The sequence below is a fragment of the Phaenicophaeus curvirostris genome, chromosome 8 (genome assembly GCF_032191515.1).
Source record: "Phaenicophaeus curvirostris isolate KB17595 chromosome 8, BPBGC_Pcur_1.0, whole genome shotgun sequence".
NCBI lineage: Eukaryota > Metazoa > Chordata > Aves > Cuculiformes > Cuculidae > Phaenicophaeus > Phaenicophaeus curvirostris.
The window spans coordinates 14,413,816-14,441,713 of NC_091399.1; the positions used below are offsets into that span (position 1 = coordinate 14,413,816).

The 27,898-nt window shown below is 35.8% G+C and overlaps 1 protein-coding gene across 1 annotated transcript; it reads right to left on the bottom strand.

Moving 5' to 3' along the window:
* On the bottom strand, positions 1-27,885 carry KIF14 (kinesin family member 14). Its single transcript, XM_069862033.1, has 29 exons — positions 26,692-27,885; positions 26,071-26,325; positions 24,561-24,651; positions 22,329-22,427; positions 20,701-20,753; positions 20,314-20,344; positions 19,849-19,956; positions 18,647-18,763; positions 18,186-18,304; positions 17,702-17,874; positions 17,165-17,312; positions 16,997-17,060; positions 16,615-16,799; positions 16,037-16,139; positions 15,651-15,811; positions 14,670-14,817; positions 13,797-13,949; positions 13,054-13,180; positions 12,357-12,450; positions 11,087-11,222; positions 8,235-8,335; positions 7,273-7,367; positions 6,312-6,539; positions 5,982-6,166; positions 5,244-5,402; positions 4,571-4,690; positions 1,945-2,019; positions 1,172-1,310; positions 1-1,033 (listed from the first exon to the last, which is right to left on the bottom strand). Exons 1-29 carry the CDS (start codon positions 27,801-27,803, stop codon positions 648-650), a joined length of 4,965 nt encoding a protein of 1,654 aa, XP_069718134.1. The 5' UTR covers positions 27,804-27,885; the 3' UTR covers positions 1-647.
* Positions 27,886-27,898: the final 13 nt, after the last annotated feature.

A 27,898-nucleotide genomic window follows, 5' to 3' on the forward strand; every position in this document is an offset into this window, starting at 1 on the left:
AGCACCCTCACTTATGCTTCAAGCCTAGATTTTTCAATGGACTACAAAATCACTGAAAAAGCATTCCTCAAATAAGCTTGGAAAGTACTTTTACTATCTGTCATAGTTTTCCCCTACAGAAATAAACACAAAGTTTTTTCTTTGAATTTTTGTGAGTTTTTGGGGTCTGGCAGTCATCTTATCCAACTTTATGCAACATAAATGCATGTTACAAATGCCCCCCAAAGGAGTCTCCTCCTACTGTTGTACAAGAATCCCACGTTAAAGATTTAAGATGAAGAGATGCAAATGTCCCACCAAGTACTTACAGAGTTTCCTACTTAATCCCTAACAGCTTTTAGTTTCTCCATTCATATTACCCCCAATAGTTTCTTTAACTTACTGTATTAAATTATTTCTTATAGGCTTAGGTAATAATAGCTTTAATAAAAACAAAAGGCACTATATTTTAGGTACTAATAGCCCCTTAAGGAATTCCATCTTTTCTTGTGAAATTCAGGGTACTTATCCTCATGCAATCATGCCTTTTACTTTCATACTACTTACTAATAACATTAGCAATAAATTTTAGCGCTTTTTTTTTTTTGATATATTGCTTTCCCTTCATGTGAAGGGAGAGTTTCCCTGAATTTCTTGATAACAGCATTTCATACCCACTGTATCCTACCCGGTGAAAGCTCTTCACGAAATGGAGGTGAAGACTGGTGTTCATTTGTGTGTTTTGCAATCTCTTTCCTCTTCCAAGCAATTTCAACTGCACCTGTTTCAACCTGTACTCCTTGAGCCTCAGAAGTTTCATTATAAAGAGTTTGAGATTTCAGCGACCGTTGTCCTTGTTCAAGTTCAAAATTTATAATAAGGGAATCAACCAGAGAGTCCAGTTCATCCAGGTTCATAAAAGGCATGGGTACATTCTGCATAGGATTGTTCGCAAAAGTAGCAGACAATAAACTGAAATAGTTGTTAAAATATCCAGCTATGATACAAATCTTATCTGCAAAGCTTCTGAGAGGGCTTGTGTTCTTGTACGACCCTATGAAAAACAAAAGCAAGAAATACCAAATGCGGCGTTTTGCGAAGAGTGACAAGGTCATCCTCCCTTCCTCTTGCTTTACAGGTCTCCTGCAGTCCACAGGTTACTATCAAGACAGGTAATAACCCAGCTAAATACCTTGTAACGTAGAAGAAACGATTTGACAGACTTCAGCTAGGCACTGCTCCAATTCCAAATATTTTTCAGCAATGTTAGTGCTCTTCTTTATTTCCCAATACAGAGATTCTTCTTCTGGTAGCTGAGATCCAGTTTCTTTCTGTATTAATAAAGATCAGTTTAAGAAGAACCACATATATGACAGCATATTAACAATTAAACATGTCTATTATGCATTCAGTCACATAACACAGGCCGATGCTGCAACACAAAATGAAAGTGATGCCAAGTCACAAAACGTAAGATTGTTCCAAAAAAAAGTGCAGATTGTTGACAGGAGGCGAAACAAAGAACAAATCCAGAAAAGGTTTATCTCTTGGTAGATTAAATTATCTATCCTGGCTTTTAATTTAAAATACCAATAATTATGGCCAAGAACCATTGCAGCAAGTTATAACACAATTACTATGGCATTACTGAATATGAAGCTTTCACATTTAAAGAAAACAAAACAGGTTGTTAGGCGGGTCATGATGAGCACGAAGAAGATAAGAGAACAGGAACCTCCAGAAATTATTTAAGTAAAATTAATATAAAATATTAATAGTCTTGAGTGGAGATACAGTAGCCAGAGAAGTTAGCATTCCAATCACAAGACAGCACTTAGACAGGACATGTAATCATACACTTGTACATATACAGAAGGAAGTTTCAATTCCTCTTCTTTGTTAAACACATCCTTTAAATATAAAACCCAGGCTCAAAGCACTCATTTTGTGAAACATCTCTCTTACCTTTCTGCAGTAAGACATGTTATTTTCAAGGAATCTGGCTAATGCCAAAACATTATCCTTTATTCGATTTTGAATCTACAAAGAAACTTGTCATTAGAATGTACACTTGATTCAAGACAAAGTAAAAGGTATGTTACTATTTTATAAGGATAACAATGAACACTGTCATACTAATAAGAAAAATATTCAAAAGCAGAAGCAATGTTTCCTGCAACACAACACACAATATTTCAAATGGTAGCAAACACTTAACTGTATGTGCAAGGGATACATCATACATGGGATGAGCGAACGAGCCAATTTAAGCATTTGCTGAAGAAAGCTTGTCCTGTAATTTTTGTCTCAGTGTCTTTCTAGAGTAGCAGGTGAAAGCTCTTAGTTAATATTCTGTTTTTCTCCCCCCGACCTCACATCGGTTCCACCAGCAACAAGTACATACAAGAATCCTACAGATTCATGGGAATCTGCTGCAAGTGAACAGCATCATCTGGAAAGCAGACCATTCAGTTCTTTTTGGTGGAAACAGGAAACTTTTGGGACTTAAGCAAGCAGATAGGAACATAAAAGACTATAGACAGTTTCACGATTACTTGTAGGATTAGAAATGACAATACTGATAATAAGTGAGTAGGAAGAAATTCTTGCTTTCCTTGAGACAAGCAATTTATTTCTCCTCTCCAACCAATTTGAACCTTTTATCCAAAATATTACAGATTTTGAGTAGTAACAAATTCTTTGTAAATAAGTATTTTATATATCCCAACTCCTTATTGATATTTTCTTATTGGCCACAATTCTGCAAATTTCTCAACTTAGAAGAAAAAGAACAAAAATTAAAACACATGAGGCATAAGACATGACTGCTCAGACACAGCTGAACTGCCACCTTTGGCCTTGCATGCTGTCTGTACAAAACATGTTTAGTCAGAGGAAAAAAGGCAGAACAAGCCTTTATCTCTCAGCCCTGAAAGGAGGCACATACACTATATACACCTAGTACCTTGCTGAAGAACATTTCATTAGTTCCAAAGTATTTCCTTGTAATTCAGGCAGGCTTTTCTACCCAAATGGCTCGCCCACTAAGACAGTAGCATATTTCCAAGGAGTGCTCTAACTTGCCTATTGAAATTTTCACACAGTTACCAAAATATTTAAGTGCAGTGCTTATTCCTTATACTTTATTCTCTACTTTGCGTAACTCCCTAGAATACCATCTTCCTCACTATTTGCCACCTAACCAAAATATAAGCACAAAACAGGCTGTAGCTTAAAAAAAATTCTCTCCAGGCAAAATAAACCCCAACCCACTACTAAATGCAGCATGTAATGAGGTCTTCTCTGCTTTAAATGTCAAAATACACTAGAGCTGCACCAATAACAGTGTTTGTTTCATGAAAAAGCAACTCCTCCCCAGGAGATACTGAGTTCGGAATACTAAAAAAAAACAAAACCTGAATCTATTCTATTTGATAGAACATAACTGCTAAACTGCTATCTGTGGGATGGAGGAAACAAAAGTATGCACACATTTGTTTATTTTGAGGCAGTAGGAACTTATTGAATATATTCAATATATATTGAATATATTGAATGGTTGGACTCGATGATCCGGTGGGTCTCTTCCAACCTGGTTGTTCTATGATTCTATATTTTCTTAAAATTACAAGATTCGTAATTGAGGCGTTATTACGAGAGATAAAAGGTTCCTATTGATGTAATTCCCTTTCATATTACAATAAATTTAGAAGGTGACAAACAACTCAATAGTAGATAAATAATTTGCTTTAAATTTCCTATAAAGTGTTATTAAGAAGTTGCTCAAATTAAAATACCACTGCTGGTAATAAGCCTGGAAAGTGTTTGAAGGTCAGCCGCAATTTCAGTGAATGACACCAAATCAAGTAGGAAATTTCTAGTTTCTGTGTTATAAAATAGTTCCTTTAGTCAACTAGCTTCCCTCTAAAGTGCTAACTTTATTAAAATGCTTCAGCATACCCCAAGCATTAAGCACATAAGACTCACCTCTTATGAGATAACACTGAATTATTTTAATATTTAGATAGCATGCTGTTTGGGATGAGGACTGGAAGAATCATGTATACCAAAGTGAAGTCTTCAAACTTTCTAATAATCTTCCTGACAATAACAGCGAGTGTAGTAATAGCAGAAGTGATTACCATTATCAATATAAAATAATAATTTCCATGATCATGAAGTGATCACAAAAATATTTTTACACAAAATATTTTTTTTTTTTTTTTACAAATCAAAATAAATAGCATACAAAATACAAGGTCTGCTTGCTCCTTTGTGCCAGTTTTCATATTCTCCCTCTTTTTAATGGTTACACTATTAAATTTTACATAAAATGCCCTCCAATGCAGGGATGTTGTTCTAAATAAAATAGATTTGAATGTTCAGTCTACATGTGGGCAAAATGATAAATGCTGTAAAAATTTCTGCAAGGTTGTAATCAGTATTACCACTCGTCCATCTCAAACCTCTGTTGCTAATCATAACTCCATTCCTACTATAAGACTTCTGGACAGAATCACTGAAAAGTTACAGGAAATTAGAAAGTGTCTCTAAGATAGAGTTGTAATTTTTAATCTTACTTGCATCTCACCTCATTTTGTGGATATTGTTGTGCGAGTTCTTTCTGCACCATTCTTGCTTTTTCCTGTACAGTACCAACAAGCAACTCCAGCCCTGAGCCTACTCCGTCATAAATGGCAAGTACAAATTCCTTTTAAAATAAAGGTTCAAAACACAATGATTAAAGGAATTGATATGGCCTTGACTTAAATCAGATTTTCCATGATGGGCTAGAAACATAATTTTGTTTTGAGCAAGTCGTTCAGTGCTGGTCTATTCAGTCACATGTCATTTTTGGACCACAAAGGCTCAGAAATTTAAACTCCTTTTCCTAACTTTCCTCAGATTTCAGAAAATTCTGTGTGGTACTTAATCACAGATTACTGAAATAATTATTGCATTTCAGTGAAATAGGTAGACATACACAGTGCAGACACAATCCTAAAAGCACAATATTTCTTTCTCTTTGTAGGTGGAAGCTAGATTTGAAGGGTGAGGTTTGTTTCTTTTTTTAAGAAAAAAATTCAAGGGTCCATTTTCACCATAAAAATGAAGTATTAGATAAACTCTGAAAATACTTAATTCAGTAGATCAAATTGTTACATGTAACAATTCTTTTCTGACCCTAGTTACTGAAAACAAATGTGATGTCAACATTAAAGCTACTATTTCTGATCACTATTTCTAATAAACATTTTTTTCACCTGTAGAATAGTCGCAGGAATATTGTTCTCTTCAGAAAAGGAAATATCAGCTCTTGTGACAACTGCCAAGTGTCCTATGTATTTCATTGCTTGTTTTACTGTCTGGTTTACTTTGCTGCATGCTTCTGTTACCATTGAGGATATGTCTGAAGAACATCCCTGAGAAATAAAAGCATATAATTCACTGAAGCCAGAAAGCATCTGTGGCCAAAGGGCTCTCTTAACACAGGAGTTCGCAGCACAAAATAGCTTGAGGCATTTTCAGCTTTAGATATTCCTATTTCCAGTGGCTTATCTAGCCCACCTAGTAGACCATACCTTGCAAGCACAGAGAAGAACGGTATCATTATACCTACACGAGTAAAAAAACCTACCCTTCACAAGGCTGTAGCATAAACAAAAGTTATATTTACTGGCCGTTGTTTTATAAATGTATGAAGAGTAGCACTTCACAATCTAAACTTGTATTTGCTCTTGTCAGTACGGGTTTTATTTTCCCCTTTTATTTTTAAGAACCTATGCTATGAGCATAGAAAGATCTGCATTACTCTGAACTAGCATACAGAAGTACTGGTTTAGCCAGTAAAAATGCAGCCTTTGGTGTTCATCTTCCTCAGGTGCCTTCATTTGTCATTGCATATGTTGAACATTTAAATGTTTCTAACAAGTTTGTAGTAAACATTGTATTAAAGCATTAGAACGCCTCTACGCACAGATGAATTCTTTAATATACTGTACCTGCAACAGTAATTGTAAATAACTTCCCAAGTTCTTTACTTCCTGTTTTATTTCTTCATCAGCTTTTATAGATCCAGGGCACTTTTGGACATTGTTAAGCCAGAGCTTGGTTAGAACCACAAGCTGTTCAAAAGCAGAAATAATTCTGATGCTGTAGGACTGAGCAGCACGATCAAGAGAGAAAACTACAAGAAAAAGAGATGAGAAAGTTTCCTTTGCATGTGAAAGTAGGAATGCTAATTCTGATACACAAACATATAAATGTTTGTGCATCTGAAAAAGAAGTCATTAATAATGTTTACTTTAAACTGTTAGGAAAATGAGACTTACAGTTTTCTTGACATTCTTCACCTTGCTGTTCATAGGCTTTTGAAATGGCAGAAACTCCAGAGAAAATTATAAACAAATTGGTTAGGAGGCTATCTGCTATGCTCTTTCCTCCTTCATGATTCTGTTCCAGGAAATCTAAAGATGAACTTATAGATTCCTTGCAAATTCCAGGAAGAAACGATTCAGAAAAGCTTGGACTTGGGCATACACTGGACTTATTCTGTGAACCTATATGATGTAAAAGCAAAACATATGCAAGAAACTTTTTAGAGTGTGTCTTTGTAATGACTATTTTACACCACTTCTTGACCAATCCTCCCCTACTCAATATAGTAAGTCAGAAAAAACATTCATACTACTTTCTACATATTTCCTATATTCGATTAGTACAAACACAAATTCCATAGTTCAATTCTTTAATATGAATCCATCTTTTTCAACAATCAAACCTACAGAGAGACAGAAAATAACAAATCCAGCCAGACTAAAATAACTGAATGCATAAAAATATTTGAAAGACTGAAGCGCCTAGGATTTTAGAAAGAAAAGTTTATAAAACCTGACAAAACCTTGGGGCTTCCCAAGCCTCAGTACGTGAATGAATAGCAGTAACCCAAATAAAGTCTCCAAGTTATCAAACTAGGATTCAGCCCCTGGTAATTTGTTACATGAACTATTATCTTTCTCCAGTCAACTCACATAGTTAAGCTGAGTAATGTAAATTTCTTATTCAAGAGTCAGAAGTGCTGCTCAGGAAGTTTTTGCCCCAATAACCAAAAATTTAAAAAACCCTACTGCTATGACTTCGATATCATAAACTTAAAAACATAAACAGGATATTTTTCATTTTGTTTTCCAACACACACTGTCTTTTCAAAGACTCTTAGCAGTGCATGTTTTACACGTATGCTAGTTCAAAGTTTTCAGTGTGAAATGAAAGATGTTCTGCCATAGAAAGTACCTGACACACAGGAAGTCCGTATATTCTGAATTGGTTGTAATCTTATCTCAGACAAACATCCAGAAATTCTCTTGCTCTTCATGAAACTTCTGCTTCTAGAAAAGGATAAGAGAGGGAAAACATGACAAAAAAAATTAAAGAAATCTCTCCCTATACCCACTGAAACCTCAGTGAATATTAAAAGACATAAGGCAAAAAAAACCAAACCTCTGCTTTTAATTAATGGGTGACAAAACCTAAACTAGAGTGAAAGCAAGACAGTACATACGATAGGATAGATCTTTCTTACTTTCCTCAGGCACCTGCTACTATAGCAGGATCTTCATTCCACATTCCTATCTTTAAGCTACCAGTTTATTACCGGATTATTATCTAGAATTTGAGATTAAAAAAACCCACGTTTCTTTACTGCTTACTGGGACCACAGAAAGCAGAAACGTTAGATTTTTTTTTTTTGTCTTGCTTGCCGGACAGAATGAATCACTTTTGGAAAGCCAGGTAGGATGGCTTTTCTTCTTGGTAGAAGGCAGATGACCTGTAAAGTGCCCCACTGCCAGTTAGACAAGGTAACTTATCTGGTCTGGCTGTGGGTGCTTCGGTGTCAATGCGCAAGGCCAGCATTGGTAAGAAAGTTGTTTGAGAAGCCCTAGCCGGTCTCGTAGCTGTTAAAGAAACAGCTGGGAGATTCAACAGGAGCTACTCAACTTTCCCTGATGCTGTGTTTAAGATGAGTCTGCCACCCTTAGTCTTGGCTGACTTACACTGCAGTGGTGTTGTAGCCACCTCTGTGCCTGGCCATGCACTACTTTGATCTGGACCCAAAGAACTGACTTCCCAGTTTGACCTGGAACCTTGCCCTGATGGTCATGACAAGCAATCTCTGGACTGCAGGCTGACCCTGCTGTCCCTGGACTTAATTCTGACTCACTAAGTCCATGTTGCAGCTTACAAATTAGTATCACCTTCTTCTGGAAAGAGAAGAAACCGAGGCATCTGAAAGGTCAGGTTCCCACTCATCGGCAGGGTCATAAAATACATCAGCAGCTTTATCACTATCCTTACTCTGAAAAAATGAAGAGAAAACAGAGAAGGAGGAGGGTTAAAATAATTAAATTAAAGAAATAGTGTGATAATAAAGCATACAACATATGGATGAAGACAACATGTTCTGCTAACAGTAGGACGGTGGTTTTATAATGCAGAAAACTGACTGCCAGGCAACTTGGGCTGTAAGTGAGAACAAACAAGATGGACATTTAGTAAAGACACCAAGATACACAGCATGAGATACAGAACACCAAGTACAAAACTTCAAGAGCTCTCTCCACATGCCAGATTTATTAAAAACCTGTACATAAAATTTACAATTTTTACTTATTTTTATATCTGAAACGTGTAGCAGTTTTAGCAATAGTTTTCCACAGGAAATAGAATCCAGTCTCTGCTGTTGCCAAGATCTAAACAAGTTTTAGCCATAAGCATGGCAATGTTATTATGTCCCTGGAAATACTTGCATATTAGAGTTATGTAAAAAAAGGAATGTTTCCTCATTTTTTTCTGGCTTTTCTTTGATGCATTTTCCTTTTTTAATAAAATTTTGAAATATTTTTATTTCAGATATGTACTAATTCAAGGTCTGACACAAAAAAAAACCAGACTAACCCTATAGCTCAGGAACCAAGAGTGGGAGTGGAGAGACAAAGAGATGATTGAGGAACATGTTCTAACCTGGCACAGTGAGACAAGGCTCAATTCAATCATTTCACTTAGTACACGTGGATGAGAATTCAAATACAGATGTTTTCTTACCCTCAGTCAGAAAAGATTGGTGTGCAATAGCGAACAGCAAGTTAACATCAAGTTTCTTGTCAAACTGAAAAAATCCGCAACAGAAACTTTTCAATTATTGACTGAGGCTTACAGTGAATAGATCCTGAAGATCACATCAGTGCTCAAAAGAATCCATTTCCTGTCAGTAGGAGATGTGAATGCAAAAAAGGTGGAGATCCTCAACTGCCTTTCAGAAAATTATGTGTGGAATTGCTTTGAACACTGGCAGCATCATCTGCAGTTGTGTCAGCCCAGAAGCAACTATTCTGAAGGCAACTGTAGTTGATTTTCTTAATTTGTTAAATAAAAAGTTATAGACACAGTCTTTTTTTTTTTTGTGCCGAACCTCATATATGAGGAAGTTATTCTTTCAAATAAAACAAATTTTTATGAGATGCAATTATTTTCTAAGGTAGAAAAAATAGGAGCATTCTGAAATGTAAAGAGTCTTCGTATTTCTCCCTACCAGCACTTTCAGTGCTCCAACAGCTGAGAGTTCTTCCTCTGCAAACTAGTATGTTATGCATGCCAGAATGTGATTTGCATTCGGAAACAGCAAGTATCTAAATATTTATTTATATATTATTTGAAGCAATTTCTACCTTTTTCAATAATGCTCCAGGTTAAACATAATACGGATAGTGGAATGCAAAGAATTTATATGATCAAGAGAATCACATATTCAAGCACAGGACAAATTTAGACAAACTGTTCTCTTAATCTGAAACCTGGTATTAAATTTAATTTTTTCTTTTGTGTATTAATAAAAAAACTCCAAACTAATATAGCATAGTATACAAGATCATTACATGTCTACTGGATTGCTTTGGATTCTTCCTTTAGACTAACCAATTCTTTCTCATCTCCCAGAACTTTCCTTCCTTTACCGTTCATTATTTCTTCACAGTCTAAAACAGCCTTCAATTCATACCGCAGAAACTAAAACACAAATAAACTGTGATGGTCGGCCCTGGAGAACTGAAAATCCCTGAATATTCTACCACCACTGAAAAAAAACCAAAAAAACCCACAAATAATTTTAAGGGCCTCCAGACCCAACTGGTATTTTTAAGTCCTTAAGTCTCTCAAGCCAGAGAGAAATAAAAAAAAAAAAAACAACCAAAAAAAACCAAAACCTGTCTATTCACAAGGAGTCAATAAAGATAAACTTATTTCTTATGACAATTCTCTCTTTAGGAGATGAAAAAAATACCATCCGCCCAGAAAATAAGAGCTGACACTGTAATCTTGTCTGCATTCAGTAATTTGGAACCACTATCTACCTTTATGTAATTACAAAGATTTTAGCCCATGGCTGTGGCATTTTTGTGGATACAGAAGCAAGCGCAGGCACTGGTTCCACTTCTCCCTTTCTTCTATTTTGTGTTCTCCTCATCGATACAAAAGATAGTATGATACACTCCAAAATGCGGTACTGCACATTTAGAGAGGTGCAGTACCCAGTTTGTCTAATTAAAAGCAAGAGAATTCGAACAAAGGATTAATATGCATCTTAATTGTCAGTCTATTAAACAAAAAATTATGAATACTTTGAAAAGCACTCCCATTGAAGAATCTAAAGCACACACAGACAAAAGCAATCAGTAGCAAATTAACTTACCAGAACCAATGAAAAATAGATAAGCATAGTAATGAAAATTCAACTGATATCTTTAAGAAGTCACGTTTTCCTCTAGAACACAAACAATTGAACAGCCAGAACCACAAAATGGTTCTAGTTGTACTGCTTCACACACTGTACACAATATGACCTCAATAAAGTCATTGATTTCTACTGTCCTTTCTCTGTGTGATGGACAAATGTGTGTACATGTGTTTCATTAAAAAAAAAAATCACATTCTTGTTGTTTAAGATAACATAAACAAAAAGATTGCAAGACTGCCCACCTGTATGATTATCAAAATTTTATCTTTGACAAAATAGTACTGAATGTTAGTGGTTTTTTCTTCAGTTGTTACTGACCTCATAGAGTTCTTTCATTGCTGCTAGTTTGCTTTCAAATTTCTCTAGGCTCCAGAAAGTTGCTATTCCCAGTTTGATGTTACGAACCTGCACCTGAACAGAAGACACTGCTCCCGTTTTATCAATTTTGTCGTGCCTAAGAATTTGAGGATTTTATTTTTTAAAAAGAAAAATAAAGAAAAATCATTATTCATATTGCGGTACATGTAAATAGGATTATACAGAGCATAAGTTTCTCATTTCAAACACAGAAACTGCTTGAGAGAGTTATCTCACAAAGCATATATTAGCATAGCCCTTACGATTATTTTTACGTAAAGGAAAAAAGGAATTCCTGCATTCAGAAATAGCAGTAGATACTAGCATACAAACTCTTGGCTCTCAAGAAACTTGGGACCAAATATATGCTACAGAATTCTACTGTCAGAGTTCTTGTTGAAGGATGGAAAAAGACAACATCTGAAAAACACAGCAACACATACATCTGCTAGCTTACCTGCATTTACTGTCGCTTTTTTAAAAATGCTAGAGTTTCCTCTGCACTAAAATATATCTCCGCTCATACTAAGAACCCCTGAGTAATAAACAGGTCCAAACACCCTTCAGCTACTACTAGCAAGTAGCATGGCATAGCAACAGAGACGTGGAGTGAAAAAACTGGTCCCAAGCACTCAATTTCCAATCTATGAATGTCCTGAGGTTTTTACTATTAACTAATTCTGTTGTGGTCCTGTGAGCTGAATACCTCCCAGCAGCTAGCTCATATTCCTCAGTTTAGTTTGGTCCAAAAGGAAGGCAGTTAGTGTGCTTTAGGAGCACCTTAATGTGTGACTAAAGCACGGTATAGCCCACTGGGTCCAAAATTGTCTGTAGATATACCTTTAAAGTCTTGATCTAAAATTCAAATTTGAAATACAAATTAATACGGCTAAACTACACACTTAATTCTAGCTAGTTGGGAAAACTGATTTGTCACGTTCTATTTAACAAATCTGTGGGAAGAAAAGCAAACAGCTTACTGCACATCCAGACCACCCCCCAATTTTTCTATATATAGATATTTTATATCTATAGCATAGAATCATAGAACAGTTAGGGTTGGAAGGGACCTTAAAGATCATCTAGTTCCAATCCCCCTGCCATGGGCAGGGACATCTCACTAGATCAGCTTACTCAAGGCCCCATCCAACCTGGCCTTAAAGACCTCCAGGGTTTTATATATATATAAAAATTCAATATATACCCCCTTATAATTAACTCAGCTACTCACCTGTAGAAAACAGTGTTTTTCCCTAATTCATTACTAATGGTGTTTGCCTCTTTGATCATCACAGATAGCTTCAGAGAATTCCAGTTAAGTGGAACTAATAAAGAACATAGCACAAAATAAGTAAGTGGATCAAACAATGTGATGCAACAGTTTCAGGTGAAGAAAAAAAAAAAAAAGAAATCCACCCAAAAAACTTGAATGGAATTTAGCCAACAATAGTTTTGTGGATTCCCTGTACATTGAGGAAACAAAAAAGACCTTCCCAGCCAAGATAACCTGTTATAAAATGTCAGCTAAAGGTCATTTCAGAAAGAGGCATAGCACCAGACACTACGTATTAGACTAATTGCATAGAAAACTAAACAGAATTAATTATGTTACTATAGTCTCCCCAATGAGTTAATGTCGAAAAAGTTCATCTGGACTGGAGAAGAACTATGGAATCGGAATAGATACAGATTACACATATACCCAGCTAACCACACCGACCGTGATTGAAATAGAGCTTTTAGCACTGTCTGGTATATATAGCTTCTGAATGGAAACAATTGTAGCAGCCAATAGGCTCCCATTCAGAATCATCAGAGAAGTGTTAGAAGAGAGAAGCATCATCTTATGGATCCATATCCAATAAATCCAAACCCACTAAGCAAAATAGAAGTTAGCATTGCCCTTGCAACATCATGTATATACATACTAGTCATAGTTTTATTTCCACTTCCACGATTCTTCTGAAGGTTGTGTATTTCTTCAGCAATCTTCTGCTTCTCAGCTTCCAGAGCTTCAAGTATCTTCGCATGACGAATAGTATGATCTGCAAGAGCCTGGAGGAAGGATAAAAAAAAAGAAAAAAAAAGAAAATAATCCAAAACAATTAATGCAAATTTTTTTGTTGCTGTCATTATAGACTCTCAGAACAGAATGAAGTTTATATTGGACCTCTGCCATTTCCATACGAAACCCTTCATCTTCAAACTCTGACAGTTTTCTGGTTTTGCTTAGATATTGACAAACTTAAAAAAATACTGAAATTATAAAGAAACAACTTTTTAAAAAAATAAAGTCACATCTGTTGCAGCAGTCAAACATCTGAACACCAGCGAAAGAACAGTCGTTACTTACATTAATGCTTGGAATTATGATAGCTGGCTTAGGCAACAGTCACTAAGGTTTGATACGTGAACAAAACAGCCTATATTACATAAGAAATAAGGTCAGCATTAGTTTATCCCCAAATTTAATACAATATCATATTCAGATTGTAATATGATATGTTACTGCTCTGATCTTTGCATAAGGTCACACAGAAGAAAAAAATTCAGACACATTTTACTTACAACTATTTTAAAAATAAAAACCCAAAACAAAAAAATACACAAACCAAAAAAGCTGGAGTTTTGGTTTGGTTTGGGGTTTTGTTGGTATTTTTTTTTTAATTACCTGCTTGGTAGCCAAGGTCTCCATTTCTATACGCTTCTTATTGAAGTGCAGTTCTAGCTCTAGATCTTGTTTCACCTTCTCCAGCTCCTGTATTTTACTTGCAGCTTTTTGGTTATTCAGCTCTTGGATTTGCTTCTTACGAGATTCTTCTCTCTAATGTGGAAAGGACAGAGGAGCAGAGTTACTCCACTTCTACAGCATTCTTTATCACTTAGGCAGATATTAAGGTTTTTTTTTTCATTTCAGTAACTTTAAAACATGTGGCCCTGGTGGACTACTCAGCCCAGTGCCAGCAATGAAATTGTACATCCCTGTTCACAAACATCACATTATGTCTTCTGTAGCACATTTAAGAAATAAGATACTCTGTCATTATTATTACTTTTACTACTATTCTATGTAGACCTACATACGTTGTAAAAGTACTTAGAGGACTAACAACAAAGCAGCATACAAATTTGGAATTAAAAAAAAACACATTAACTAAAACACTGTAGTAACTTAAAAGTCTCAGAGGAAGTTATTATTTGTAGGGATTTTTCTTCACATAAAGTTACCCCCTCATCAAAATCACACTGGATTAACATTTAGTTCTTGCCTAATTCTATGAACCAAACCCCTAGAATAATTCTGAAGGGGATACCTACTTAATAACTTCTTGGGCTAGTAAGGCTGATTTCTTTTTAAAATGAATGAGGCCTAGGATTCCCCAAGACACTGTTCTAATATGCAAGACCAAAAAAAAAAAAAAAACCACCACAAAACAAACAAAAAACCAAAGAAAACCAGCACACAAACAAGTAGAAACCCCATATTACAGCATCCATCTTATTCCACTGATAGTTTTGATCTAACAATGCAATGGCAACTCACCACCTCTGCTTCTAGTGATTTTATCTTGCTTTCATAAGCTTCCTTTTGTGAAGTCAGTTCTTGTTGAACCATCTCTTTTGCAATCTGGACACTTTGCATCATTTCTTCTTTCACTTTGAGTCGTGCCTCTTCAATTTCTGATTCGAGCCTACAAGTTGAAGTATAATACATTTAGAATGCTGGCATTAATCTCTTACTGGCAGCACAGAGGTTATAATCTTATCATCTATCATGACAGGAGCCTCTAGTTTTAACAGTAAAAATATGAGGATATGTTGTGGGTTTTTTTAAATAACTTTTATACTTTACCTAGATGGTTCAGATTTCATAGGGAAATGCAGACACCAGTAAAGGCAGAAGATACGGCAGAATTTTAGAATCTATTCATTTTATTATGCACCTTTCACAAAATGAAGAATTGCAATATAAACTCACTAAATCCCATTAAGATGAAGAAAAGTAAATTTTACGTCATTGAGTCTTGCAGTTTAGTAACTCCCAAGAATGACTCAAGTACAAATAACTCTTTACTGTCTCAAATTCTCCCCCATCACAGGTTATGACCAAGGTTATAACTTCGGTTTCTTCTCATTTTCCTAAGGCATTTGTTTTTTGGGGTTTCAATCTCTCTACAACATCAAAAGCCAATTTCAAACTCATTATGTGCTCAGAAAGAAATATAACACAAGAGATACACTACTTTGAGAACCTCTCGAGCTCAGTGTTTCTTTAACAGTAGCCTACATTCATGGCAACCGGTCTAGACAGTGGTGATCATCTCTTAGAGGTAACATTCACTTCAGCTAAGTACAGGACTTCCATTTCCACTATAATTGGAGTCAACAATGCCTTTGCTGTTTTCCAACTTCCCTTTATTTAGGAAAAAATTCCTTTATTTCCTTAAGTTATTGATTTCTTAAACTTACTGCAAGGTCACATTAACAATAATTTATTTCTAGAACAAGAATATATAATACTTACTGTGTTCTCTGTGCAATAAGCAATTCATTCTTTGCAAATTCAAAATCTTTTGGACCATCATGCAAAAACGTAGTCCCACAAGATGGCCCTTTAACTTTCTGAACTTCTACTGGATGATTAAACCTGAAATAATGGTCTCCCCCAAGGATCACTCGATCACCCTGTTGGGAAAGGGAACAAAAAGAAGTGTGCTCTATAACTTTTAGGTTTATAAGTAAATGTACTGGGCTTAAAACATAACTTGTAGGGCTAGAAATCAAAGAGTAAGAGACAAATATTTACCATTACAGAGCCTTCTAAGAAAACCTGCAGTCTGAAGCTGAAATGTTAATAAAGCTAAGAAAGCCACACATGCACATATTACTCCTACCAGATCAATTACTTACATGGTGCAGAACTGTTGGCTCTAAAATGCATTTCCCATTTACGTATGTCTTTGCTTCTTTCAGTGGAATAATACTCACTTTGCCAACACTATTTTTTATAATACTGAAAACAAGAAACATTTGCAATATCAGTAACTCATATTAATTGCAAATTATATTTCTTGATAGACTAAAATTCATGATTTAGACAGGGTTGTGTCATTGTTTTCCCAGATACTGATTGCCTTCATACAATTTAGTTTAAACACACATAATTAATGAACATCAACCTATATTTTGGAAACGAATCCAGACACATCCCTGTATGCATCATTTAATCAGGTCTTTTTCCAGCATTTCTGCACAAATAGAAAATTTTGCTACATGAATGAAATAAAGAAATTAAACTACCCCAGTTAATGAATTTCTAGAGGGAACAGAATCAAAGAACAGTACAAAAATTACCCCATAGTAGTATTTTCCTGGTTAGAAGACCATATTTTGTTACTGGCGGAAGAAAGAGTGACTCCAAAAGAAAGGGAAAGATTAGAAGAAATGTTTCCTGATCTCAATTCAAGTACAAAAAGAACTCTACGTACCAATGGTCATCAGCAATTAGCACTCCAGAAAGCTGGATATCATGTTTCGAATTTGGCGTATGCCTTCCAACTGTAGTTTCTCCTTCTTTGATCATATACAAGAGGACCTCAGAAAGCTGAGGATCTTCATTGAGATTGACAAGGTTTGGTAAGTGGTTGTCCATTTTGAACGCAATTCCTGCTTTCTAGATAAAAGAGAGTTCGGCATAAAAAGCAATTTACTTTATACATTCAAATATCTCTAGTGAATTCTTCTAAGACATCACAGTAGTCTGTTAAAAGCATAGCATTACGGAAACTAGATCTTACAACTACTCTAATTCTTATATAAGGGTTGCTGTATTACCTCCTATAGACAGAGAAGTGAAGAAAGAAAACATACCTGCAATTCTTTTATATCTTCTAATTTCCTTTTTTCTGCTTGTTCAAATTTTTCTTTCCAAGCACTTAACATATTAAGGGGAAAATAACACAACATATAAGGAGAAAAATTACAGCATATAAATTTTACCATTTCTATTTCAAAGTAAGTCATTAAGAACTGCCCAACCTTTGCATTTCTGCCATGTCCCTCTCCTGTTGGTGCAGCTTTACCCTCAGAGATGTTATTTCCTGCAAATAACGTCTGTATTTTTCAGGATCAGTGTTCAGAGCATTCCTCTGAGCTGCCTTCAGTTTTTCAATTTCAGCTTTCAATTCTACAGTAGACAAACCAGACAAAAAGCACACATAAGAAAGTGAAGACAAAATAAGGGTTAGATATTTCATTACAATACCAGAAAATGTAACTTCATATTTAATTAAAAATGAAACACCTTTCCCCATTCCAGGTTCTCAAGTGCAGCTTAAGATACCATCTGAACTTCGGGGGGAAAAAAAAACAAAAAAAAACCCACATCAAACAAAAAAAAACCAAACAAACTCAAAAACCTCAGAAAAAAAATGGAAGATATCCTAGACTGTACTATCCTAGTTGACAAGCGGTCAGTCAACACAATAGATTAGCAGTAGTAACAACTCTTATAGAGTAATAAGTTAAAGCTACAGGCAAATAAAAACTGTAAAAGACAGAAGGTATCAGCCTCACCTTTGATGAGTTTGGCATTCATGTCTTCATTTACTTTAGCAATGTTGATAATTGAACAAGCTTGCTTTGCATAGCGAAGAGTGCTGAGTGTTTCTTCTGTACAGCTGGCAGATGGACTTACTGTAGCAATCATAGCAGTCTGCGAATTCCCACCAAGACTTTCCTTTAACAACCTTCATTTGACAGGACAGTAGAAGTCAATCCCCAGCTCCCACAATGCAAGAAAAACTTCTCAGTTTGAACAGATTAAATACAAAATACCTAAGGTCTTGCTACTTATTTGAAGGTGATTGTTAGCTGCTTAAATTACAAATCACTGTCCTGTTCATTCTTTACCTGATGCAACAGGCTAATTTTTTCCCTCCATAGGTCATTTGAAAGAAAGGGAGAGAAAGAAGGAAGGCAATGTCTCCTGAATAGAAGGCGAATCCTTAAGATGAGAAAGCCTTTACTTCTATATAACAAAACTCTGAAGTATACATACCAAGTAAGGACAGATTCCCGGTAAGGAATGAAAATTTTCTTTCCATTTTGAGATTGTCTAGAGAGTGCAGAAATAACCTTTCCAAGGGTTAGCAGTGATTTATTGATACTCACACCCTCCTACACAAAGCAAAAATAAAAATTACTAATATACAGTAGTATTTACTTTTATGATTTTACTGACTGTACTGTTGATTTATTATTATTGTTGTTGCTTATTCAATGTATGGCACAGGTATACAATATTAAATGCCATCACTGATTAAAAAACAACAATAAGAAGCAAGAATGTCATAGAAGACAATACTGATAAGCAATGGGCAATACTAATAAGCAAAAGGACTCTATATCCCTTTATAACTACAGCTCCTGCCCAAGAGTCCTAGTAGGTGAGGATGCTCTGGAGTTTAGGAGTATCCTTTGGAGTCTATCTTTTTCCACACATTTCCAATCTTTATTTACCTTCAGCCTTTCTCCAGTGGTCTGAGCTTTTGAGCAGCATTCACTACCAGCTAAATCAATTAGATTTATGTGACTGGTAAGCCTACGATCACATTGTTCTTCATCCACAAATTCCACCTGGAAAAAAAGGGAGATGTTTGCATTTGAACCAAAATGAAAAGCCCGAAATCAAGCAGAAATTTAACAAGCTGTTCACTTAAAATTGACACTTCTATTTACTTTTTGACAGGTACCTTCATGTACATCCCTTGAAGATAAATTAACTTAGTCTTTTAACTACAGTATTATTTGTTGGTGAATAACTCTATAAGCTACAAACACAACAGATTAGCTAACTATGGAGTTGGGTCTGAAGTTTGACTATTGCAGCTATCCAATAACCATGGAAATCGGTAAGCTGTTACTGACTTAGCTCAATGAAGATCAGCTAAGCAGTCAGTGGAAAAGTCTCACGAGTAGTTCTGGTAGAGAAAATAATCTAGTGGTGTGAACATTGAGAGGAAGAAGGAAGGAGAAAATCAGGAAATTGGGCCAAAAAGTTAAACCAGCCAAGAACAATCAAAAAAAAAAAAACACCCCAAACAAACAAGTTATTTGTGAATGGAGAAGATTGCCAGTCTGTAATCTTCTGAGGAGCTCTATCTGTTTCACTTATGTTTTTGTACTCATCTCACTAAGGCAAGTTTTCTTTTATGCGCATCCGTAAATAAGATGAGAAGTTTTAATCCCTGTATCGTGGAGGCACACGGAAGGGAAGGGCATTCTGAAGCAGGGAAACATTTAAGTGAACTGTGTTGAAACTGAAGAGAAACTGCTTCTCCTACTATTGTCCCAGCTCATCACCTGCAGGAACTCAGCACAGTTATCCTTCTCGCACAGCCTAACCTTCTTAGAAGCCAAAATGTGTCAGCAGCAGTGTGAAATTGGGTCTGGTCTCAATTTGGCTTATAGTTACATCTCAAAACTCATACTCAGAAGCTTGGAAATATTACTAGATATTTACATTGCTTCTATAAACATATGTAGCATAGAGTCATGAGAATCTACTCAAAGCATGTAAAAGAAAATAAGTTTGCTCTGTAGAAAGCCATGTTAAAATCCGCCGTGATTTACTCATCTTCAAGTATATCCTCACAACAACTTCCTAGGCAGCACAAAGAACAACTACCTGATTTGAACTGACATAAAACTCCCAGCAATACCTTGGTTTGTGTCATGACAAGGGTGAAGACAGAATGAGATCTAGAGCTCTTGTCATTCATTACTGTAGCAGCTGTTGCTCTCTGCTTATTTCCTAGCTCAAGCCAACTCTGTAAGAGATAAAAGTCAGTACACGAAACCAAAACCTACTTTGGGTAGTTAACTGAAGATTGAAAAGTTCACAAATAAAGTTTCTAACACAAACAATGACTGTATAAGGGAGGAATTAAAGCTTAAACATAAGAGATGACCATGTGAAGAGAGTGACACTTCCCTGTATGCATCTAATTAACTCCTTTATATAGGACTCATCTTCATTATCCTTTTACAAATCAGCTGAAAAACCATAGACTACTGGGTAGTCTGTAAAGCATTTTCTTCCCACCCATGGACTTTAGTTTTCAGTAGTGAAGAAAGGAGCAAGTAGAAATACTCGTGTTTCCTTTTAGTAACCAAATATCTCTTACCTGGATATCAGAATGAGAAGTAACAACATTCCTAAGGTGGGAAAAAAAGAGTTCAGGTTCAGACTGCTTTCTTTCTACAGTTTTCCCTGCTGCCCGAGTTCTGAAATGCCTTCCCAGTTACAGACAAAATACAATTATACCATTAAAGCTCCAGTTGTCTGGAGACTTCCACCTTCCACATACTTAATTCACTAAAGCAATACACTAAAGGAAATACGTCAAGTCAAGCTAGACATGCGTACACATTTTTATAAACTATGTGATACTAAGATCTTGCTTAATTTCCTGGGGAGCCCGCAAGCTTTCACAGAGCCTTGAAACAACAATTAGCACACTCTTCCAGGATTACATGATACATCCATTAAAATGAAACCAGTTAAGACTTACACAGTCAGGCCTTCCACGTATGGTCCTATCACTGGATGTTCTCTTACACGAAGCTGGTAAGAATTATTTTAAAAGAGAGATTATTAAGAGTGAATTAGTTAGATCTAGAACCTAGGAATATCTTAAAACTAAGAGAAAGTCTGTCTGCATCCCTAATATGACATTTATCATAAACAAAATTTAGCATGAATCATCAAAGATAATATTTTTAGGAAAATACCTACAACTGAATTTTTCCAGCTGCCCGACAAATCACAGCAGACTGCACCCAGCCATTGCTCACAGAACTAACTGCAAGTACCTGTATAGGATATTTACATAACACACAAACAAAATCTGGTCTGCAACAGAAATCTATTCTGTTTCCAAGTTAAATAGCTCAGCTTAGAATCATTGACAAAACTCACATGAAAGCACTCCTACTATAAACAAGGGTATAGTCTGTACTTCTGTATAACTAGACCACGTAAGTCCCAAGTTTAGGATAAAGGACTTATTTCAACAGCAAGTCAAACACTGTGCATCTTCTTTATCATGAACTAACATTCATGGCTTGCACACAAGTGGCCAGGACAGTGTTTAAGATGTCAATGTACAGAAAATACTTTTTTTAAATGAATCAAACACAATAGATTCCTTCCCTACAGCCTCTACTTAACACAAATTTCTTCAATTTATTGTTTCATATCTTCTAGCACACAAGCATTAAAAGCTAGCTAAACTAGTTCAACTAGTGAACTTTAACTAGTTCATCAGGCCACTGATTTTTTTTCCCCTCCACCCTCCAGCTTCTTGGGAAACAACTAACAGAAAAAAAGGCACCTCAGGACAGTCCCATAGCTGTAAGTGGTAAACAATCCAAGGCAAAGAACCTGAAAGGTATTATCTACCTTGGTGCTAAACTCTTATACAATAGCAGTTTTCTGTAGCTGGGCAATGTAAATACACAGAGTATTTCCCCATAAAGTGGGGAAAAATTCCCCCTTTGCAAATATTAACATTTTTTCATGAAGATACTATGGACTGCAATGAGATACAGAGCCCATGGCAAACAGACATCCCAGTAGAGAAACAATACAGATATTCTCAGAAAGGGAATGGACATTTCAGTAGCGCTAAGAACTGACGAGACCAATGGATCAAATACAGTTAGGCAAATACTTACCACCCACCCCCTAAACACCATTGGAAGCCTTCCAACTTAGTCATCCTTTTTAGAACTCCATCTAAATCACAAGATAATAACTCAAACTATGCCGCATAAAAGACTCTCAATAATTATCTGGAGATTTAGATAAGTAAGACTCTAAGAGACTTGTTATGAAGGGTGGCAAGAACATCATTTTGCAGAAAAAGAGATATATTAACAACAGTTTTGAAAGAGTCTGCTGAATCATTTTATTTCTATTTCAGCAAGATTTTTTTATTGCTTAGCATTTCTGAAGCACCAAGCATTTTGCTTGAACTCATATAGTGAGATTATTTTTTCCTTGAATCCCATTATTCACAGCAATCTGTGGTACCTAGATAACAAAACAATGATCACTTATCATCCATGCATTTGTGTTTACAGAACAGATGCTGCCACTTTGAGATTATGTGTACACTTGTTTCTGTGAGCAACTTACTGGTTGTTTCTTCTGTTCGCTTTCAGCTTTGAAGACAAGCAAATCATGAATTTTCTCATTATATACTTCAAAAAAGCTCATTTCAAGATGATACAAAACCTAATAAAATGAATAATAAGAGTTATTAAGAAATCAGCCACAAAACGATTTCACCATTCTTTGTTTCAAAAATCAACGTAGATTACCAGATCCCGCTGTTCAATGTTATAAGCATTTGTACTAAATGGACTTTCCAAGAGAAATTATATCCTAAGCTAGCGATCTGCTATTGCAAAGAGCACAATTTACTGCAATTCCATCCTTCCATCCACAGCCATTCCCTGATGACAGCTATCAAGCTTAAACAAAACAAAACAAAACACAAAAAAAAGAGGATTTCAGTGTTTGGGTTTTAGTACCCAAAAACCATAGTTTTGTTTGTATAGTACCTGCACTACTATCTTTTGCTTTGGGATTGGACTTCCATGGCATGATATATGTAACAAGGAAGTCATGGATTGATGTCGTCAATATACCAACATGGGAAAGAATGACCCAACGGAAAAATAAACCTTGGTCCTACCTACATCAAATTTTAAAAAAAACAAGCTTTCATGAAAATGAATCTCTTTCCTCTGAAGGCATTCAGGTCTTTTTTCTTTTCTTTTTCCATAAATAAAATGGAATTTTCTTTAAGAGACACCGAAGGGAGAAATACAAGATCCAAGACAATTCACAGCACCAAAATTACTTATTCACAACGCAAAAGCAAAAGAATAACCAAACATACCTAGTAACTCTGCATTTTTTAGAAGTTACTCTCTCTAGCAAAACTCAGTAATAAAAGACCTTGGATTTCTCAGTGTCTATCGAATCTACTATAGGATCAGAATATTACCTGTTCACTGGAATTAGGATTCAAAGTCAAGAATTCAAGCATTCAAAGCAATAAAGAAAATACACATAGTTAAAACTAAAAAGTTTGTCTGCATGAGCTTAACTGAACATTAAGGTCTACTGACCTGCAAGTCAGTTCTAACAGGCATGGACAAGCACACTGAGAAAAAAATACATAATCCAGCCTTTGTCACCAGCGTGTTTTGCATCAAATATTCCTTATCCAAGAAAGAGCATAAACATGCATTTTTAATCCTTTTCACAATTTTAAAAGACATTCAGAGTTTCCAGCCACAAATTATGATTTGTGTTATTGCTGTAGAAAGCTTTAGATGCACAATTGAAATCCCAGGTGCCGTACTGTAGGCAAGGTGGTTCCTCAGAAGTGATTCAGTACCAGAAATTCAGTGTTCAAAAAGCCTTAACAGCAGTCAGAAAAATAAATATAACCAGAGAATGCACACTAACCAACCCCCTGCCTACTTGCATTCTCAGTTCGGGTCTTTTCTTCTCAAGATATTAAAGCAGAAGTTTAAAAATGGGTTTTTCAGAGTTGATGTTAATTGTGACTCCAGTTACAGTTATCATTATTACACAAATTCACTGGGACAGAAACAGAATTGCAAACCTTCATTAAAATACTCTGGAAAGGATTACCACTTAGTTGGTTTTAAGTCCATTTACCCTAGGTACAGAATAGGAATTCACATTAAAATCCATATATCCCCACCCCCAGACCATCCCCACTCAGACCACTCCTTTACAGAGTTATGTATGAATAAAGATTTAGTCTCAAAACAGAAGCAGTTTTTTGTAAACCTTGTTTACAAAAAAAATTTGAAAGCCTTAAAAAAATCCAGGTGGAGATAGTAGATTTTTTTCTTTCAAAAAGAACACTGAGCTGAAATACTGGAAATGTAGTACTACTAAAGCATATTTGGCTTTGATATGTGACAATATTTAATGATAAATTCATATTTTTCGAGTTCTATTTTATATGCCTCCATTGAGAGCATGGAAAACACTAGGATTTCTTTTTACCTTTCCTTACGTAAATTTTATCTTGCAAAACATGCTATACAGAGACAGGATTCCTAGTTTACTGACACATCAAAAATATATTTCTTCTTTACATTACTGTCATTAAAGAAGCAAAACAATGTTGATTTTGACTCTTCAGGAAACCCTGTTCATCAGAACTACTAGCAGAAATAAGATTTGAATTGGCAAAAGAATACAGACGTCAATAAACCAACCAGCACCGAGTAATAAAATGAAAGAAGGAAGCAGGTATTAAAATACCCAATTGCATCAGTTGTCTCATAATTCAATGTAAACTCAATAGCATAAGCATACCGCCTGTTGTTTGTCCATTTGTGCTATTCGCGTGAAAAGATCTTCACAAAGTCTTGGAATTATTCCTCTGTCTTCATCAAATCCCATCATCCTGTATTTACAAAGAAACTGCTAGGTCAATTTGGTAACCCTCCACAACAAGTTTCATATTAATTGTATAGCTCCAAAGTTGAAATGGCATATGCTTCTAAGTTATACAAGTACTAAGCAACAGAAATAAACCTGATCTATGTCAGTGCAGAGAGCTGGACAAGATGATGTCCAGAGGTCTTTCCAATTCATCCATTGAGAAATGGGTTGAAAACCCAAGTAAAATGAAAACTCCGCAGCAACTAAGGAGTAAGTTGTGCTATAAACAGTAAACCTACAGACTTTTGATACCCTAACATGCATGCATGTTATATTCTCCACACCCTGCCAGTGCACTAACGCAAGTCCCTCTTCACCCCTGGCAGTTTTTGTGTCCAGTTCTGCCACTGCAGAACGCCACTAGCTCACCTACAGTCTAGAGACCCTCACAGCTGCACAACACCGTTGTCAGCACAAATATGCATGCTTGACCTGGACACGGCTATTACTGATACTCATTTCAGCCTCTCTTAAAATACAAAGGGGGGAAAGGTAAGTAGTTTCTTATCTGAAGGTGGAGGAAAAGTAAAAAAAAAAAAAACAAAAAAACCCAAATCCAGCAAACAACAAATGTACAAATAGAGTAACAGTCACAATACTGAGTGTATCTTTCTTCTAGGCTAAGGTAAATGAACATCATAAGCAAAAAACGAGTTTCCACTTAAAACGGAAAATCCTACCACTATCTAAGTTCTTTATCTATTATAAATTAAATAGAAACATCTCTAGTCGCCAACTATACATATAAAAGTCTATAGCACCTCATGGGAATTATATAGCTCACAGAATTGATTTTAATATGTGCATGCTTGGAAACAAAACTGTTAGCTAGACATTCTATTGAAAACTATACATAAGGTACATAAAGTTGGCTATAAACTCTCAAAATGTTATTTGTCCAAGATTATTTTGTGTAAAGATTAGATTTCAATAAGCAGTGCCACAAACATCCAGAATTGTTTATTTAAAGTTCTGAAACAGTCAGGATCATAATTAGAATTATTATCCCATAAAGGTCTTATCCAAAAAACATAATGTACTTCAGAACATGTCACTTCATGCACAAGATAAGCAGTGTTGAACAACACCGTTGGGAGAGTCTGAGAAGCTCTCAGTGTTAATAAGGGGTTTTCTTCACTAAAATCTCTGAAAAGAGCTTTTATTTTCTTCACTAGATATAGAAAGAGGTCAGTGTAAAATACATAAAAGTATTTTACAGCTAACTTTGCCTTATTATTTTATTTTTGTTTTAAAACACACAACAATTTTTTAACACAAATGAGTAACTGTGAAATCTATTCCATACAACCTCCTTTCAAAACTTTGCATTGCATAACAATCGGCTCCTACAGAATTCTAGCAACTATTATTAGGAACTTACGTGTATGATTTTCCAGAACCAGTCTGTCCATAGGCAAAAAGACAAGTGTTATAGCCCTCAAAAGCTCTTTCTAGGAGCGGCACTGCCAAAGTTTTATAAATCATTGCTTGGCTTGCAAAAGTAGGATGACATTTGTCGAAAGACCAGAAAGAGAAGTCATAACTGAAGCTGTAAACTTGCTTTGTGGCTGGATTTCGCACAGTTGTCTCTGAACCACTCATGGAAACCACAGGGACTGAATTATCATTTTTCTCTCTGAATGGAAGGGGAGGGGGGAATAAAAAAAATATATTTAGAATTTTTAGTCATTTCAATCAATTGCCTTATAGAAAATAAAGAGCTTAGTAATCATTGTTTAAAAAAAATATTTGATGAACACACAAGTATCCACGCTCAAAATATCTCAGCTAAAGAATATGTGAAAAATAGCCCCAAATCCCTTAAAATGGAATTCAACTTCTTGACAAAATCTGTATTTTGATGTTGCATGAAATGACGGCTAACTTCAAAGTACATATTCTTATGGGGTCAATGATTAAACAGTTCAAAAAATACAGAGCAGGAATTAGCATACACTATAGACGCTACTATTGGCATCAGAAATAAGCCCAGAGTACAAACCTGTTATTGAAAGGCCGTACGCGCACAGCTACAATCACTTTGCTGTTTTCCACTCTAAAGCAGTCTTTCTGAGTGCTATTGCTCTCAGCTAAAGTTGCTGTGTTCTCATTTGGTTTTGAGCTTCCAGTCACAGAAGGAGAGCTGGAGACGCTAATTTTCTTTTTGCCTAAAATTTGAAGATGAGGCATTTGCTTAGTTGAAGCAGACAGAGGTGGTTGATCCTGAGAAGTGCTGTTCTTTGGTGTATGCTTAAATCCTTCTCTTGAACCTTTTGCTGGTGTACTTGGCCTTTCCAGACTATTATGTTTTATAATCAAGTGTTGTAACCTTTGCTTTCCAGCTGTCTTATTTATATTGCCTTTTTCATTCAGTTGTTCACCTGATATCCTATTCGTATATTTTGAGGCAACTAATTGTTTTGAATTAGGAACTTCGTTTTTAAATTTTGTGTCAGCAGCATCTGTCCTATATTTTAAACGCGCACAGGTATCAGTTTCACGCAAACCATCAACAAAGCCAGAAGAATCTTTGCTGTTCAGGTTACACTGCAACTTTGCGCTTGACTGACCCTCAGCGAACTTAAAGCTTGGTTTAACATCACAGGTATCATTACTATTATTATTTGGAGGAAGTGCAATACTGTAATTTCTTTGTGCAGCAGAGTCATTATTCTCAATTCCAGGCACAGTATTCTGATTAATTCTACTCGTTTCTGTGGAGCCAGTCCTCTCACGCCTCTGCAGAGTAAAACTTTTCTTCGTTTGTGTATTTTCCATGCGCTGTGCTGTGTTTGTAGGCAATACTTCGCTACTGGACACTGATTTGTTGCTTGCTCTATTTCTCCTCTGGAGTGTTAATCTGCCTTCGGGTTTCAGTGGAGTTGATATGTCACCCGCTTTTTTACAGGCTGAAATCACATAGGTCGTATTTATTTCCTCAGGTTTATTCTGAGAACATGAAAGTAGACTATCCTTCTCTTCTCCTGACACCTGTGATTTCCATTGCTGCCCAGATGTTTTGCTGCTGGTAACAATATTCTGTGAAGTCTTTTGCAAAGCAGTAGCACATTGTGCCTCAGTGACGCTTCTTGCGGGAACCTTGTAAATAGGCATTTTGCCGCCCAGCAATTTAACATTAGGGTTGTAATAGAGTATTACACTTTTCCTAAAAGATTATTTGTAGTTACTTCTTCTTAAGAAACCTGCGG

Bases quoted from the DNA above. Each gene is read 5' to 3' on its own strand.
- KIF14 (XM_069862033.1), bottom strand. From the start codon at position 27,803: ATGCCTATTTACAAGGTTCCCGCAAGAAGCGTCACTGAGGCACAATGT. The intron at 26,326-26,691 runs GTTTGTACTCTG...CCTTCCATTCAG, and splicing joins GTACGGCCTTTCAATAACAG to AGAGAAAAATGATAATTCAG. The intron at 14,818-15,650 runs GTAAGTATTATA...TTCAACTTGTAG, and splicing joins CTTATTGCACAGAGAACACA to GCTCGAATCAGAAATTGAAG.